Source organism: Crinia signifera, chromosome 3 (genome assembly GCF_055691185.1).
Source record: "Crinia signifera chromosome 3, ASM5569118v1, whole genome shotgun sequence".
Classification (NCBI taxonomy): Eukaryota; Metazoa; Chordata; class Amphibia; order Anura; family Myobatrachidae; genus Crinia; species Crinia signifera.
This window is the reverse complement of record NC_139219.1, coordinates 114,276,875-114,291,893: the sequence shown is the minus strand read 5'-3', so window position 1 is coordinate 114,291,893 and position 15,019 is coordinate 114,276,875. Positions and strand designations below refer to the sequence as shown.

Genomic DNA, 15,019 nt, shown 5'->3' with positions numbered 1-15,019 from the left:
TGACCACAATATCACCAACAGAGATCCAAAGACCCTGGAAAATACGATTTAATCAATCAGGTACGAGATACCATAAAGAATGTATTTAATATGAATTTTCTTTATAGTTGGCGTTAATTGAAGTTTTCGCCACCCATATCCTAATATGAGCCCACATAGAATTATCCATAACTAGCCCTAGGTCATGTTCTCAGGCCTGTTGGGGAGGGAGTAAGAACATAGTAGTGGATGAAGATTAAACTTTTACAATTGGGTTCATAGATATAGGGCCTTATTTTGGTTCATTCTTTCTGACAAAATCCTTCTTAGATGGGCAAAACCATGTGCACTGCAGGTGGGGCAGATGTAACATGTGCAGAGAGAATTCGATTTGGGTGGGGTTTTACTTCAAAGTGAGATCTATATTGCAGTGTAAAAATAAAGCAGCCAGTATTTTCCCTGCACAGAAACAAAATTACTCACCCAAATCTAATTCTCTCTGCACATGTTACATCTGCCCCCCTGCAGTGCACATGGTTTTGCCCATCTAAGAAGGATTTTGTCAGAAAGAATGAACCAAAATAAGGCCCATAGTGACATTCAAATGGAGTAGGATTACACCACTTTTGCATTTTTATTAAAGAATGAACAAAGCTAAAGATTTGTAAATAGGAAGTATGCCTATCATCAGTACGATGATGGTAAGACATGCCATATTTTTCACATAAATCTGATAAAGTGTGGGGAGCAAAGTCTACTTAAATGTTTAATATTCTGAAGATTCCAAATGATATCCAAAGACTCTTGTACAGTTCATTACACTTGGATCACTCCAGGATAACTGGAGGCATGTGCAGATGGTTTACTCAATTCTCTTTGAATAAACTCCACTTGTTATTCAGAATGGATTTGGTGGAAACACTTGTATAAGGAGAAACAGGGGGAATTCTTTTTTATATTATGGAAATTTTATATTGGTACCCTCCCACTAACAACCACAGAACAAATTCACCTTAGCCTTTGTAATGCTGTACCACCTGGTATCTTGCCAGGAAGGCTGCACAGAACCCTCCTTAGGTGATGGGTATGATACTGCCCAGGTGTCTCCCTCTCAGGTTCTTTCTGCCACATTTTTTAAATGCTACCTGATATAATTGCTACTACTTTGGGCAGTATTCAATGCTCCCGATTCACTGTTTTTTTTCGGTGAATTGGGCTGTTTTCATTCCTTGCTGTGAATCTTTTTCACTGAAAATCTGATTCACCCTATTCAATGTTCACTGTTCCCCGAATGCGAACAGTGACTGCGGGCCAGTTCTCAGTTTCATGCTTGCTGCAATTCGCTGGTGTATTTCAATGGGGTTTTCACCGTGATTCGCCTAGAATGTATTCAATGCTAGGATGGCGAACTGGTTTCTCCATGATTTTTGCCATGATTTTGCATTCTACATCTTTTTAAGGTGAACTGGAATGTGATCTTTTAAAATAAAGGGTGCTTGCAGCACATGAATAAATATTTAAATTAAATTTTTTTTTTTTTAACACATGACGACAGCAGGGGGAGACGCTTATTACATATTCACTGCACACTGGTCCCGCTCATTACATATGCATGAGCGGGACCAGCACAGCGGCTCTCTCCACCGCATCTCCTGCCAGCTCTCCCGGGATGGGGGGGGCAGCTTCTTCCCTGCCTTGCGCCACCCCCCGGCGGCATTCGTCAGGGGGGGGTTAAAAATAGCTGTCAGGGGCAGCGGATCCCCTGCGGCATTTAATACGGTGAGAGGGAGGGCTGGCAGAGAATGCTCCAGCCTTCTGGAACCTGGCGATTGTGTAGCGAATCCTAAACAGGATTTGCTGCACATCGCTAAACAAAACATTGAATACTGGCCTTTGTATTTTTTATATATGTATGTATACATGTTGACTTTTTACAATACTACTGATGCATACAAAAGAGGTGGATACAGATTGAGTATCCCTTATCTAAATATCTGTTATCCAAATTATTCCAAAAACCATAGTCTCCAAAATGTACTTTTATTTTTTATTTTTTGCTAAAAACCTACTGGGTGCATCTGTAACTGGCACTGCTGGGGAAAAAAACATAACTGACACTAAATATGTGCAAGGACATTATTGCTTGGCATTTAAATTGAGTGCCTGAGATAGTACACAAACTTTGTTTCATGCACAAATAAAATATATTTGTATGCATTTCATGTGTTTGATGTGCTTATACAAAATAAATGCAATATACCTCAAGATACCTCATTCAAATATAAAAATATTCAAAAATATGGAATAATCCATTATCCAAAATTCTTCTGGTCCCAAGGCTAAAGGATACTCAACCTGTACATGTTATATATAGTTTTACCATTGTGTCACTTGTAAGACCACAAATATGGGGTGAGGCTTTAGGCGGAACTTGAGATGGTTTTGTGGCAGGCAAATTAATGTGGCCTAATTAGTATGCATAAGTATGGCATAGACAAATATTTATCTAATGAGCAATTTATTCCTGGGTCTGATGAGGATTACATATAGTGAAAGAGCATAGAAAGGGTGTAGTGCAAAGGTAATCATTACTTGTAATGACAATGTAATTACTTAAGAAAGGAAATAACAATTTTGAAATAAGTATCTGGTGCAATTGGCCCTTCCAGTAGCACTTTCTTCTAGTGCTGATCCCCCCCTGCAGCATTGACACCCCACCATTACCTCTGTGTAAGTAAATATTAACAAATTATAAGGTACTTGTGTATTATCACGGCGCCCATCGCATACCATCGCATACTATATTTAATGGTATGCGATGCGATGCGATATTCACATTAAATTAACCGGAATGTACAATTAAATATTGCATAGCATCGCATGCCAGCAAATGGCATGCAATGCGATGCAATGTGATTTTTAATTGTACAAGCACCCTGATGGGTGCTTACAATGTTAAATGCACCCCCATTGTCAATGCGACCCCCACTATCAACGCCAACCCGAAGTGTGGCGAGCGCAGCTCGCCTGCGCGGGGCGGCGGTACGTGTCCTCCGACCTTTTCATACCCCCACTATCCACGTCGGCATGGAGTTGATCCTAGATAATGTGGCGAGCGCAGCGTGCCCCGCGAGGGGACGTGGAATACATGTAAAGTAATCCGCGTCCCCTCGCGTTGAGAGTGGGGGTGGCGTTGAAAATGGGGGTGCATTTAATATTGTAAGCACCCATCAGGGTGCTTGTACAATTACAAATCGCATCACATCACATGCCGCTATATTGCATGCATTGCGATGCGATGAGATGCACTGTGATGAAAATCGTGGGCGCCGTGCTAATACACAAGTACAAATTATAATCATCATTGTGCCATGCCTCTCACACTCCTCGTGGATCTTCTCTCTGGAATCTCTCAAGGGGTGTATTCAATATGTGCCGATATTCCCCCAACAGGGGAAATATCGGCACTCACCTATTATATGCTGCCATTAACGACAGCATTGAAGGGTGTCAGGTCGAACTTTTTAAAAGTGGTATCTGTTCTGTCCGAAACGGTCATGGATTGTTTTCGCCAATCCACTGACTTTCCGACAATAGACAGCCAGAACAGTGAATTCTGACTGTCTCATTACTGACTGATTAACTGAAAACAGCCCAGGATTCAGACTGCTGGGACATTCCGACAGTCGCAGACCCATATTGAATGCCCCCCTTTAACACCAGAATTTTTTTTTTTTCATTCAACATTTAAAGTAGCATGTTGCACAGGTGTTAAATAATGTATTGTTTTATTTATACAGTATACTTATCCATTTGCTCATAGTTGATCAATCTATTCTCTTTTTTTTTTGGTTTGTTTTCCAGATATCCAAAGCTGCAGCAGATTTGATGGCCTATTGTGATGCTCATACTAGAGATGACCCACTTATTCTTCCAGTACCTGCCTCAGAAAACCCATTTAGGGAGAAGAAATTTTTTTGTACTATTCTTTAAAGTGATTTTTTTGTGCTGAAATAGACATTATGGTCGGTATCCAATTAGCTGCAGTAATTTACCATGTCTAATGGATTTGCCAGGGCTATCCAATTAACCCCGGGAACGGACACTTATCGGGAATTATGTTTCATGTGCCTGAAGCACACCACGCATATTTCCCGAAAACCAGCCCTCAGAGCCATGATAACACAGAGGTCCAGATACTTATCCGAGGTCCCATGTCTTATTGTGCCAAAAAAGGGACATTTTTTTGGCTGAAAAAAACAGGTTATTAATATGAACATGTTTAAAAAATCAGTCTGTTTTTTTTGGCCAAAAATTTGTAGAGCTGATTGGATATCCCCCATGCATGACAGTAGCATAATAGAACTCTAAATGATAGTTTACACACTAACTCAGAAACATTACAATACATACAGCCAAATTATAGGAGTAGCCACATTCTTTGGGGAAGTCACTATATATTGCCTATTCAGGGGGGTGTTAGATTTTCTTCTGGCAGGACCAAGAAGTTTTGCAGATCACTTTATTCTAAAAGGTCTAGGCACACTGATGCTTATTCTCAATAGACTTATACTTTTACACCCTCTTCTCCTAGATAGTCATTTCAAAAGTGTGGGTGGACATCACCTTTATACAAACATACAATGCAAGTGCTCTCTCTACAAATAAATACAATGCTCCATAATCAATGTTATTATCTCAAATTATAACTTCAAGTGACATGCATATGTAATTATGGTTATGTATTGTAACTAGTATCAGGGATTTCTCAACACAGTGAACAAAGTTGTTTATTACATTACTTTCTGAAGGATGTGAGTTTTCTTTTTTCTTCTCTTTGTGTGTGCCATTATGGTTTATTTTAATATTGTATTTGTGTTAAGTATCCCATGTACATCAATAACTTCTGACTGACCACTGGATCAGAGGACAACTCTGTAAGTTGTGGATATTTTTATTGTTCTTTTAATAACTAGTGGTGAAATCTTTGGGGAGGGAACTCTGTTCAGAGCAATGTGGCACTGTACATCACCACGGTGTATTACTACAAGTGCTACCATCTAATACACTAATACACCAGTGGTTCCCAAACTGTGCGCCTAGGCTCCCTAAGGTTCCTTGTGACACTTGAAGGGGTGCCTCGCGTTGGTCGTCCAGGACCAATTCAAATTATTTATGATCAATTATTTGTTGACAAAGCTAGTACTGGTGGCTGCCAATCATAAAATGTGTACAATAAGAACTAAATCCTGCCCTTTACCACATAACTGAATCTAAGAAGCACATATAAATACAATCTACTTAATTTGATATATATGTTTTGGGGCCTAGGGGTGCCGTGGAAAAATTTTGATACTCTAGGGTGCCATAATTAGAAAAAGATTGGGAACCCCTGCACTAGGCAATATCTGCTTATTTCCCTGCATACCTTTATGATAAGCGAGGTAAAATTAGTGATGTTATTAGTTGTGGATTTCCTTTACCTGGCTTTATCGGTAGCACTCTGCACTCATTACTCTGAATTGAGGTCTCCCTATAGGTTCTTGATGCTAGTCCTTTAGAACAAAAATTTGAATAACAACATTCTTATTCGCCCAACCTATCTTGAATAGGGTGATCTTGCCATCTGTTTTCTCCATTACCATAATAGGGACAGAGTATAGCAATATTGCTACCAGCTTCAGGTATTCAGGAAATGGGAATGGGTCAGCAGGTGAAACTGGACTGATTTTTGATTCAGTATTTCAAAAAGTATTCAGAAGGCCGCAAAATGTTGTTTCCAGTTAGGTTCTAGTGTACATTAATAATACCAGTGGTACCTGCTTGAATGACTGCTGAAGTTGTGGAAGATAATACACATTATAAGAGAATTGTCAAAACTATGCAATATTTCTAATGAAATTAATTGCAATGGTAAAATATATTTGCACAACATACTTACAGGTTTATGATTTTTTCCCCTTTAAAGAAATCTAAATTTTGAAGCAGAAAAATGTCATACAGTATGCCATTGTTTTTGTTTGAGTCTGGATTACTCCTACAATATAACCTACCCTACAGTGATATTTGATGGACAACATTTGAAGCACAACTACAGTATGTCTGTCTCTGAGTATCATTGCCTTTTGTTGGCGGTTATATGGTAATTTTCTTATTAGAGCTGCACTGTACACATTAATAGCATAGTAGTTATTTATTGGTTTGTGTCACAGATTTCTTAAAGCCAGTCATTATAATAAATATTCTTGATATTAAATAACTTTGCTGAAGAAGAGGAAATCATTATACCTCTGAATTTTCTAAATAATTTACCACAAAATGTAATAAAGTTTTTAATTGCTTTTCCACCACTATAGGAGGAAAGTAAAATACATTTGTAGTGTGTAATTCTGTAGCCTCCTCTCAAAAAGAAGTAGTCTGTCAATCTTTATGCTGTTGATAGTTTTACTAAATACAATGCATCCACCCTCATTTGCCGTTTTCATCTAATATTATCAGTATTACAAGATACCATGGGCCAAATGTTTTAGGGTGAGAGTTTCAGGAAGTGAGAGACTTTGGGAGAGTTTTCCCATGTTTTTTAAAGCAGCAATCAATTGCACTGCAAAACCAGGTTGATTTTGCCATGTCATTGATTGCTGCTTTAAAAAAACATGGGGAAACTCTCCCAAAATCTCTCACTTTCTGAAACTCTCACCCTATTACATTTGGCCCCATGAGTGCAGTTGTTTAATAAAGATTTCAGTTAATCCATTATGTTTAACAATTGAAATTACATGCAATATTTTTCAAACTAAATTACATGCAATAATTTGTATACTTTCTGGTTTGCTTTTCAGTTACTGAACCAGATGTCATTCAAATAAATAAAGATTGCAATGTTTCACATTTGCCAACATATTTAAAAGTGTATTTCACAATGTTAAGAGAAAAACAAGTTAGATGTAAATTTGTACTTTAATGTTCATGAGAGCAGCATTTTCAATTGAATGGTTTTTGGGTAAGTGTCCCTTGCCATACCATCCAACCAGAGGCACCACAATGGTGATGGTGAGGGGGATGACACAATAATGCTGGCTCCAACATATTGCCCTATGAAATTATCCTGTAGTCCCTGGCTCTTACCACTGAGAAGTGCACACAGTAGCCTTTAGGGGGATGCCCTTGTAGCCACACAACCTAATTAGCATGCTCACTGGGGCTTCTGTCTGCCCCAGTTGTCACAGATGCCAGTACCCACCACTGTATCCAACCAGTTCTCATGTATTTGTAATTTTGTGCCCTTCATACATTCAGTACAGTAGAAGATATACAGTGACCAACAGATCAATGATCAATCACTGTAGGATGAACATCATGGTGGCTGACATTGTATAGGGGAGATAGGATGCAATTCTCCTATTCCTTCTATGCCAATAACTAATGCATATTGTATTAAATTACTGAAGGCTGAGTTCATTCAGGCCTGATGGATCCCTTGGCAGCCCCATGTTACTGTACAACATGGCCCCCAAGAAAACCATCATGGCCCATTATTAGAGGATGTAAAGTACATACATTTTTGACTTGTGGCCAGGCCCCTTTGTGAATTTTGTTCGACCCTCTGAAAATGTGTGAAGCTCCCTGAATATGGCATGGCTGTGCCATCTTTGGCAACTTTAGCTTAATGGGCAGATGCAAACATGTGGACCGTCTTTTCTACCAGTGCATACAAAGTATTTGTAAGTGGTTCTTGCAATAAACAAAGAGGAAAAAATGAACAAAATATTAAGCCTGATAAAAAAGTGTTTAAATACACTGAAATGTTTCTCTTTTTGCTATGTTTTCCAAGTTAATCAACACATTCTGCTCATTCGTCAAAGCTGTATTACATTGTGAATAAGATACAATTTCATCAAAAAAAGACTGCTGACATTTAAGTTGCATTGGACATGGCGGCTCACTCACACCAGACATCTGCATTGTGGCTGGATGTATACAAATCTGTCCAACAACATTTGCTCAAAATATTGAGCAGAGTATAACAATTTAATGAATTATATGAGTTACTAGAGCTATGGTTCACACCTATATACCCCATACTTTACATTCATGGATCACACCAGAAAAGACAAGTACAGTAATACAGTATACAACCATGGGCCTGATTCAGAATGTACGCTAGCCCAATGGTTAGTGCACATCTCTGATGGTGGAGGACTGTACATGCACAGGATGTGTACTGCACATGTGCAACCCTCCATCTGCAAGTCTGCTTACAGATTCCCCATACCACAGCATGAATAAAATGCTGTAACATTGGACTATGTGGGTCAGGGCAGAAATGTGTGTGTAATGCTACCATTTTCCCAAAGGGATAAGACCAGAGTCTGCATGGTTGCATGCAGATTTCCTCAGGATATGATCAGTAGGTCTACCTATCTAGGTTGACATGCATTGGGTCGATCACTGAAGGTCTACAGGGCTTAGGTTGACACCTGAAATAGGTTGACGTGGCTAAGGTCGACAGGGTTGGAAGGGCGACATGAGCATTGGGTCAGCAATGGCAAGGTTGACAGTCAAAAGGTCAACATGCGGTTTTCACTTTTTTTGTCCCGAATGTCGACATGGACAATGACACCGAATGTAGCCATGTTGACCAATTTCAGTTGTTGAGTTAAGCCCTGTCGACCTTCAGCGGTTGACCCAAGGCATGTCAACCTAAATTGGGTCGACCTAATGACCCATACCCTTGCAAGCTGCCAGGAACTGACCAGGCTAAGGAGGCCTTAAGCTTACTCAACCTGGTCAAACCAAGACAATAGTCAGGGGCAGCATCTACAGAATGTGTACGCAAATGCAATGCAGAAGGTGTCCATTTCATATAGACACATCATGCTGAATTTGCATTTTGGTAGATGGCAGGGGCAAACGCAGAAGGGGGTTTCCAGAGAGGGGCGGAGCAAAGCACGGAGATGAACACTTAGGTGACCCAGTATATGCCGGGTCAGTTAAAGTATTATAGATAGACCAAATGTATATAAATAATTATATATATATATATATATATATATATATACATATCTCCTTATGCCGGCACTCTGATTCAACAACTGCTCCGGTGCTGGGTCCACACAATCCATACACTTCCAATAGAGAAAGCACTCGGAGACTGTATAAGTACAATACAACTGTATTTACGTGGTTAAGTACTTTCGGCAGTGCACTGCCTTCCTCAGAACCTCCTACAGCAATCACATAGAACAAACATTGCACATATATACCCCCAAGACCTTACCTGTCAGCAGCGTCTCCCGCCGCGTGCACCGTCTCCCGGAAGTCTTCTCAGCTGCACTTCCGGTCTCCGCAACAGCGTTGCCATGGTGGCAGCAAGCTTGCTTTCCACCAGCTTCCAACTGTGCGTCCCACCGCCTTAGACAGCCGAGACAGGCTGGGCAGGGTTTGGTAACCGCGCACTCTGCGGGGGTCAGCATGCCACACAGGTGATCTAAGGTGCAACACAACATACAACAATGATGTTTAATACATTAAAAAACAGCATATGATATAGTTAAATAAAAATAAAAAGACATAAAAAACGTGAAAAAAACATATAAATTAGACAATAACAGAGAATCAACCACTGCCACTGGTTAATAGCCAATAATACAAGTAAGTTTATACAAGACTGTTCCAACTGATCTTGTCATTGAGGCCACCTGGCTTGGTGGTCCCCAAGCGCAAGATCCATTGGGACTCTCGTATAAGTAAAGCCTTCGCTCTGTCTCCTCCACGATTCGAGACAGGAATTTGATCTATCATAAAGTACTTCAGATCCTCAAGCACATGGCCAGCGTCCCTAAAATGTCTAGGGACAGGCTGGTCTATGTCCTTCCCTCTTAGGATCATGCTGATAGAGGACCTGTGTGCCCCCATCCTTTCTTTAAATTTCCTAATTGTTTGACCCACGTAGTATATGTGGCACGGACATGTGACCACATACACGACATGAGTTGAGTTACAATTAAGGACCTGACGGATATCATACATTTTGTCTAAGTGGGGATGTTTAAATGATCTCCCTGCTACAAGAAATTTGCAGGTAACACAAAGACATTTATAGCAGCCGGGGGGTTTTCTGGTCACATTAGGTAGACACACATTGTTATTGGTCACGTCTGCATGGACGAGGCGATCCCTAAGGTTCCTTCCCCTCCTGTATGCCAGTAGAGGTCTGACACCTGTTAGGGAAGGCAAGTCCCAATCAATGCCAACAATGGGCCATAATGCTTTCATGGCACGGCCTAAGATAGGGCTAGCCGTAGTGAAATCACTCACAAAAGGAATGGTTTTGCTCGGTTGTTTAATTTTAGTGGCAAAAAGTTCCTGTCTGTTTTTAGAAAGAACGGTGGCTTTTTGTTTAAGAAGGAGCTCAGTGTCATAACCCCGGGCCTCAAACTTCACAACCATCTTATCCAACTCTTCAGGAATAAGTTCCTCACGGTTAGTAATACGTGCCACCCTCATCATCTGTGATAGAGGGAGGCCTCGTTTTAAGGCTGGAGGATGGTGGCTGGTGGCCCTAAGTAACGTGTTTCGGTCAGTCTCCTTGCTATGCACACACGTTTGAAATTTGCCTGTCTCCAGCAAAATCGATACATCGAGGAAATTTGCTCGAGCCACATCATATGTGAAAGTGAATTTAATAGGAAAATCCCTATCATTAAGGTCAGCCATCAGTTTAGTAAATGATTGTACTCCCCCGGACCATAGCATAAAGATATCATCGATGTATCTCGTATACATAATAATGTTACGAGATACATCGGGATCAGAGAAGAACATATCCTGCTCTACCATGAACATATAGATGTTCGCGTACGTGGGTGCTACGGATGACCCCATAGCACACCCACGCCGCTGGAGGTAGAAGGATCCGTCAAACAGAAAGAAATTTCTGATAAGGGTGAGTTCCAACAAAGTTAGGTACAATTGATGATCAAAAGTTCTGGAATCCAGATTTGCTTCAAGGAAAATCCTCATAGCTCGAAGCCCCCCTTCATGGGGGATGGAGGTGTATAAACTGTTGACGTCGAGGCAGCATAACAGCGTGCCTTCTGGGATGGCGGGCAGTTGGTCCAATTTCTGTAAGAATGTGGTGGTATCCTTGAGAAACGTGCTCTGTGACAGCAATAGTGGCTGGACAATGCTGTCCAACAACCTAGATACAGGCTGCATTAACGACCCACGGGCCGAAATAATTGGCCTACCAGGGGGCTTGGAGCTGTTTTTGTGCAGTTTTGGCAACGTATATATAACGGGCACGATGGGGTGGGTGACCTGTAGTGTTTGATGAACCTTAGATGGAATAAGGTTGTTATTCAAAGCATTTTGCAAAATGCTAGTGAGTTCTTTATGATACACGGGGGTGGGGTCTGACTTCAATTTGCAGTAGACATCAGCATCATTGAGCTGAGAGAGGATTTCAGATTTGTAGTCCTCAATGTTCTGGACCACGATTGCGCCCCCCTTATCCGCAGGCCTGATGCAGATAGTTTTGTCCATCTCGAGGGATTTAAGGGCTTGTACTTCCAGCTTGGTAAGGTTTGGGCGAAGTTTGTACGGTGTCGCCAAATACCTATGAGCTGAGTCATCTAGCAATCTGTTGAACGTCTTGATCGATGAATTGTTCGATATAGGGTCAAAAGACGACCTGCTGTTTTTATTCAGAAATGCATCAAAAACAGTCACCGTTCGGTTGTCAGGTTTATTTTGAAAATGCTCCTTAAGCCTCAAGCGCCTGGAAAACTGATGTAGGCTCATTTTCCAGTTGAACTCATCATGGCCATTGGTGGGGACGAAACTGAGTCCTTTATTTAATACTTGTATCTCAGTGGCTGATAAGATTTTATTCAATAAATTGAAGATCAGGTCTTTGTCACCACTCCGGTTTTGAGGGCCCCTCTTGTTTTGACCCCCCCTCCGGGTGGGAGCATATTTTTGTTTGCAGCCCCCCGAGCCCTCCGACCCGAAGGGCCTGAAGCGGGTTTTCCCGGGTCGTCCACCTCCGAAAATAAAAAATCACTGTCACTACTGGTTTTATTCTGATCACCTCTCGGTGCCCGTTGTCTGGCCTGCCAAGGCCTGCGCCTCCTTCCTTGTCCCTGGAATGGGGCAGAAGAGTCGCTCACTCCATATAGCCATGGATATACCTTATTCTCCTCATAATCATTGTCCACAGCCATTTTTTTGTTACGTTTGAAGCGAAGCAATTCAGTGCGATACTGGTTACATTGAGTTTCCAGTTTTGTCAGCCAATTGCTATCTTTATCTTCTTGCAATATATTGATACATTCCTTCTCCAGGTTAGAGATCTTAATGCGAGTAAGCTCCAACTCTCTATTCGCCTCGTGGACTACCAGAATCATCAGATCATAGGCACATTTGTTTAGGATCGCGATCCAGCGGCGGGTGAAATCAGGATTGCTCCTGCCTATGGTCGGTATGTTTCTAACCCTAAAGCCACGGGGGATCTTGTGGTCGCGATAATAATTTGATAAAGAAATACTATGCAATTGATAGTCTATCTCACGTTTCTTGGCTTTGAGCAGTTGGAAATAAGCGTCCTCAGCATTATATCCCAGATCTGTATGATCCACCGTTTCCTTGGAGAGGATACTTTCAATCTCAGCAGAAGAAAAGCTAAATGTTTCATCAACCGGTGTGGGTGTGGGTCCCAAATTGCAGCCTGCGCCCTGGGTTGGAGTAGAATCAGTGTCCAGCTCCATGCTGTACACCAGCAGCTCCCAAGGAGTATCACAGCACACAGAAAAATAGTGGTTTAAAAACAGCAAACACCATGCAGCCGACTGCTGACACAGTGAATGAAAACAGGATGTTGCTTGAAGTACAATCGCTGTGCAAAAAAGCTTGTGCTATTTTCAAAGTTCAATTTCGCAACACAAATATAGGTGCCATGCAACTCAGTAACGCCTTGCAGCGTCTCCCATTTGCATATATCTCCTTATGCCGGCACTCTGATTCAACAACTGCTCCGGTGCTGGGTCCACACAATCCATACACTTCCAATAGAGAAAGCACTCGGAGACTGTATAAGTACAATACAACTGTATTTACATGGTTAAGTACTTTCGGCAGCATACTGCCTTCCTCAGAACCTCCTACAGCAATCACATAGAACAAACATTGCACATATATACCCCCAAGACCTTACCTGTCAGCAGCGTCTCCCGCCGCGTGCACCGTCTCCCGGAAGTCTTCTCAGCTGCACTTCCGGTCTCCGCAACAGCGTTGCCATGGTGGCAGCAAGCTTGCTTTCCACCAGCTTCCAACTGTGCGTCCCACCGCCTTAGACAGCCGAGACAGGCTGGCCAGGGTTTGGTAACCACGCACTCTGCGGGGGTCAGCATGCCACACAGGTGATCTAAGGTGCAACACAACATACAACAATGATGTTTAATACATTAAAAAACAGCATATGATATAATTAAATAAAAATAAAAAGACATAAAAAACGTGAAAAAAACATATAAATTAGACAATAACAGAGAATCAACCACTGCCACTGGTTAATAGCCAATAATACAAGTAAGTTTATACAAGACTGTTCCAACTGATCTTGTCATTGAGGCCACCTGGCTTGGTGGTCCCCAAGCGCAAGATCCATTGGGACTCTCGTATAAGTAAAGCCTTCGCTCTGTCTCCTCCATGATTCGAGACAGGAATTTGATCTATCATAAAGTACTTCAGATCCTCAAGCACATGGCCAGCGTCCCTAAAATGTCTAGGGACAGGCTGGTATATGTCCTTCCCTCTTAGGATCATGCTGATAGAGGACCTGTGTGCCCCCATCCTTTCTTTAAATTTCCTAATTGTTTGACCCACGTAGTATATGTGGCACGGACATGTGACCACATACACGACATGAGTTGAGTTACAATTAAGGACCTGACGGATATCATACATTTTGTCTAAGTGGGGATGTTTAAATGATCTCCCTGCTACAAGAAATTTGCAGGTAACACAAAGACATTTATAGCAGCCGGGGGGTTTTCTGGTCACATTAGGTAGACACACATTGTTATTGGTCACGTCTGCATGGACGAGGCGATCCCTAAGGTTCCTTCCCCTCCTGTATGCCAGTAGAGGTCTGACACCTGTTAGGGAAGGCAAGTCCCGATCAATGCCAACAATGGGCCATAATGCTTTCATGGCACGGCCTAAGATAGGGCTAGCCGTAGTGAAATCACTCACAAAAGGAATGGTTTTGCTCGGTTGTTTAATTTTAGTGGCAAAAAGTTCCTGTCTGTTTTTAGAAAGAACGGTGGCTTTTTGTTTAAGAAGGAGCTCAGTGTCATAACCCCGGGCCTCAAACTTCACAACCATCTTATCCAACTCTTCAGGAATAAGTTCCTCACGGTTAGTAATACCTGCCACCCTCATCATCTGTGATAGAGGGAGGCCTCGTTTTAAGGCTGGAGGATGGTGGCTGGTGGCCCTAAGTAACGTGTTTCGGTCAGTCTCCTTGCTATGCACACACGTTTGAAATTTGCCTGTCTCCAGCAAAATCGATACATCGAGGAAATTTGCTCGAGCCACATCATATGTGAAAGTGAACTTAATAGGAAAATCCCTATCATTAAGGTCAGCCATCAGTTTAGTAAATGATTGTACTCCCCCGGACCATAGCATAAAGATATCATCGATGTATTTCGTATACATAATAATGTTACGAGATACATCGGGATCAGAGAAGAACATATCCTGCTCTACCATGAACATGTAGACGTTCGCGTACGTGGGTGCTACGGATGACCCCATAGCACACCCACGCCGCTGGAGGTAGAAGGATCCGTCAAACAGAAAGAAATTTCTGATAAGGGTGAGTTCCAACAAAGTTAGGTACAATTGATGATCAAAAGTTCTGGAATCCAGATTTGCTTCAAGGAAAATCCTCATAGCTCGAAGCCCCCCTTCATGGGGGATGGAGGTGTATAAGCTGTTGACGTCGAGGCAGCATAACAGCGTGCCTTCTGGGATG

General features: G+C 41.8%; 1 protein-coding gene across 3 annotated transcripts in view; it reads left to right on the top strand.

Annotated features, from left to right (window-relative positions):
* The window catches only part of GNG4 (G protein subunit gamma 4), a 77,301-nt gene extending 72,521 nt beyond the window's left edge, over positions 1–4,780 (top strand). For all 3 annotated transcript variants that reach the window (XM_083176388.1, XM_083176387.1, XM_083176390.1), the window contains one exon: positions 3,844–4,780. In XM_083176388.1, coding sequence (XP_083032514.1) covers positions 3,844–3,972 — 129 coding nt within the window. In that variant the 3' untranslated portion in view covers positions 3,973–4,780. The remainder of the gene's footprint in view (positions 1–3,843) is intronic.
* The last annotated feature ends 10,239 nt before the right edge of the window (positions 4,781–15,019 follow it).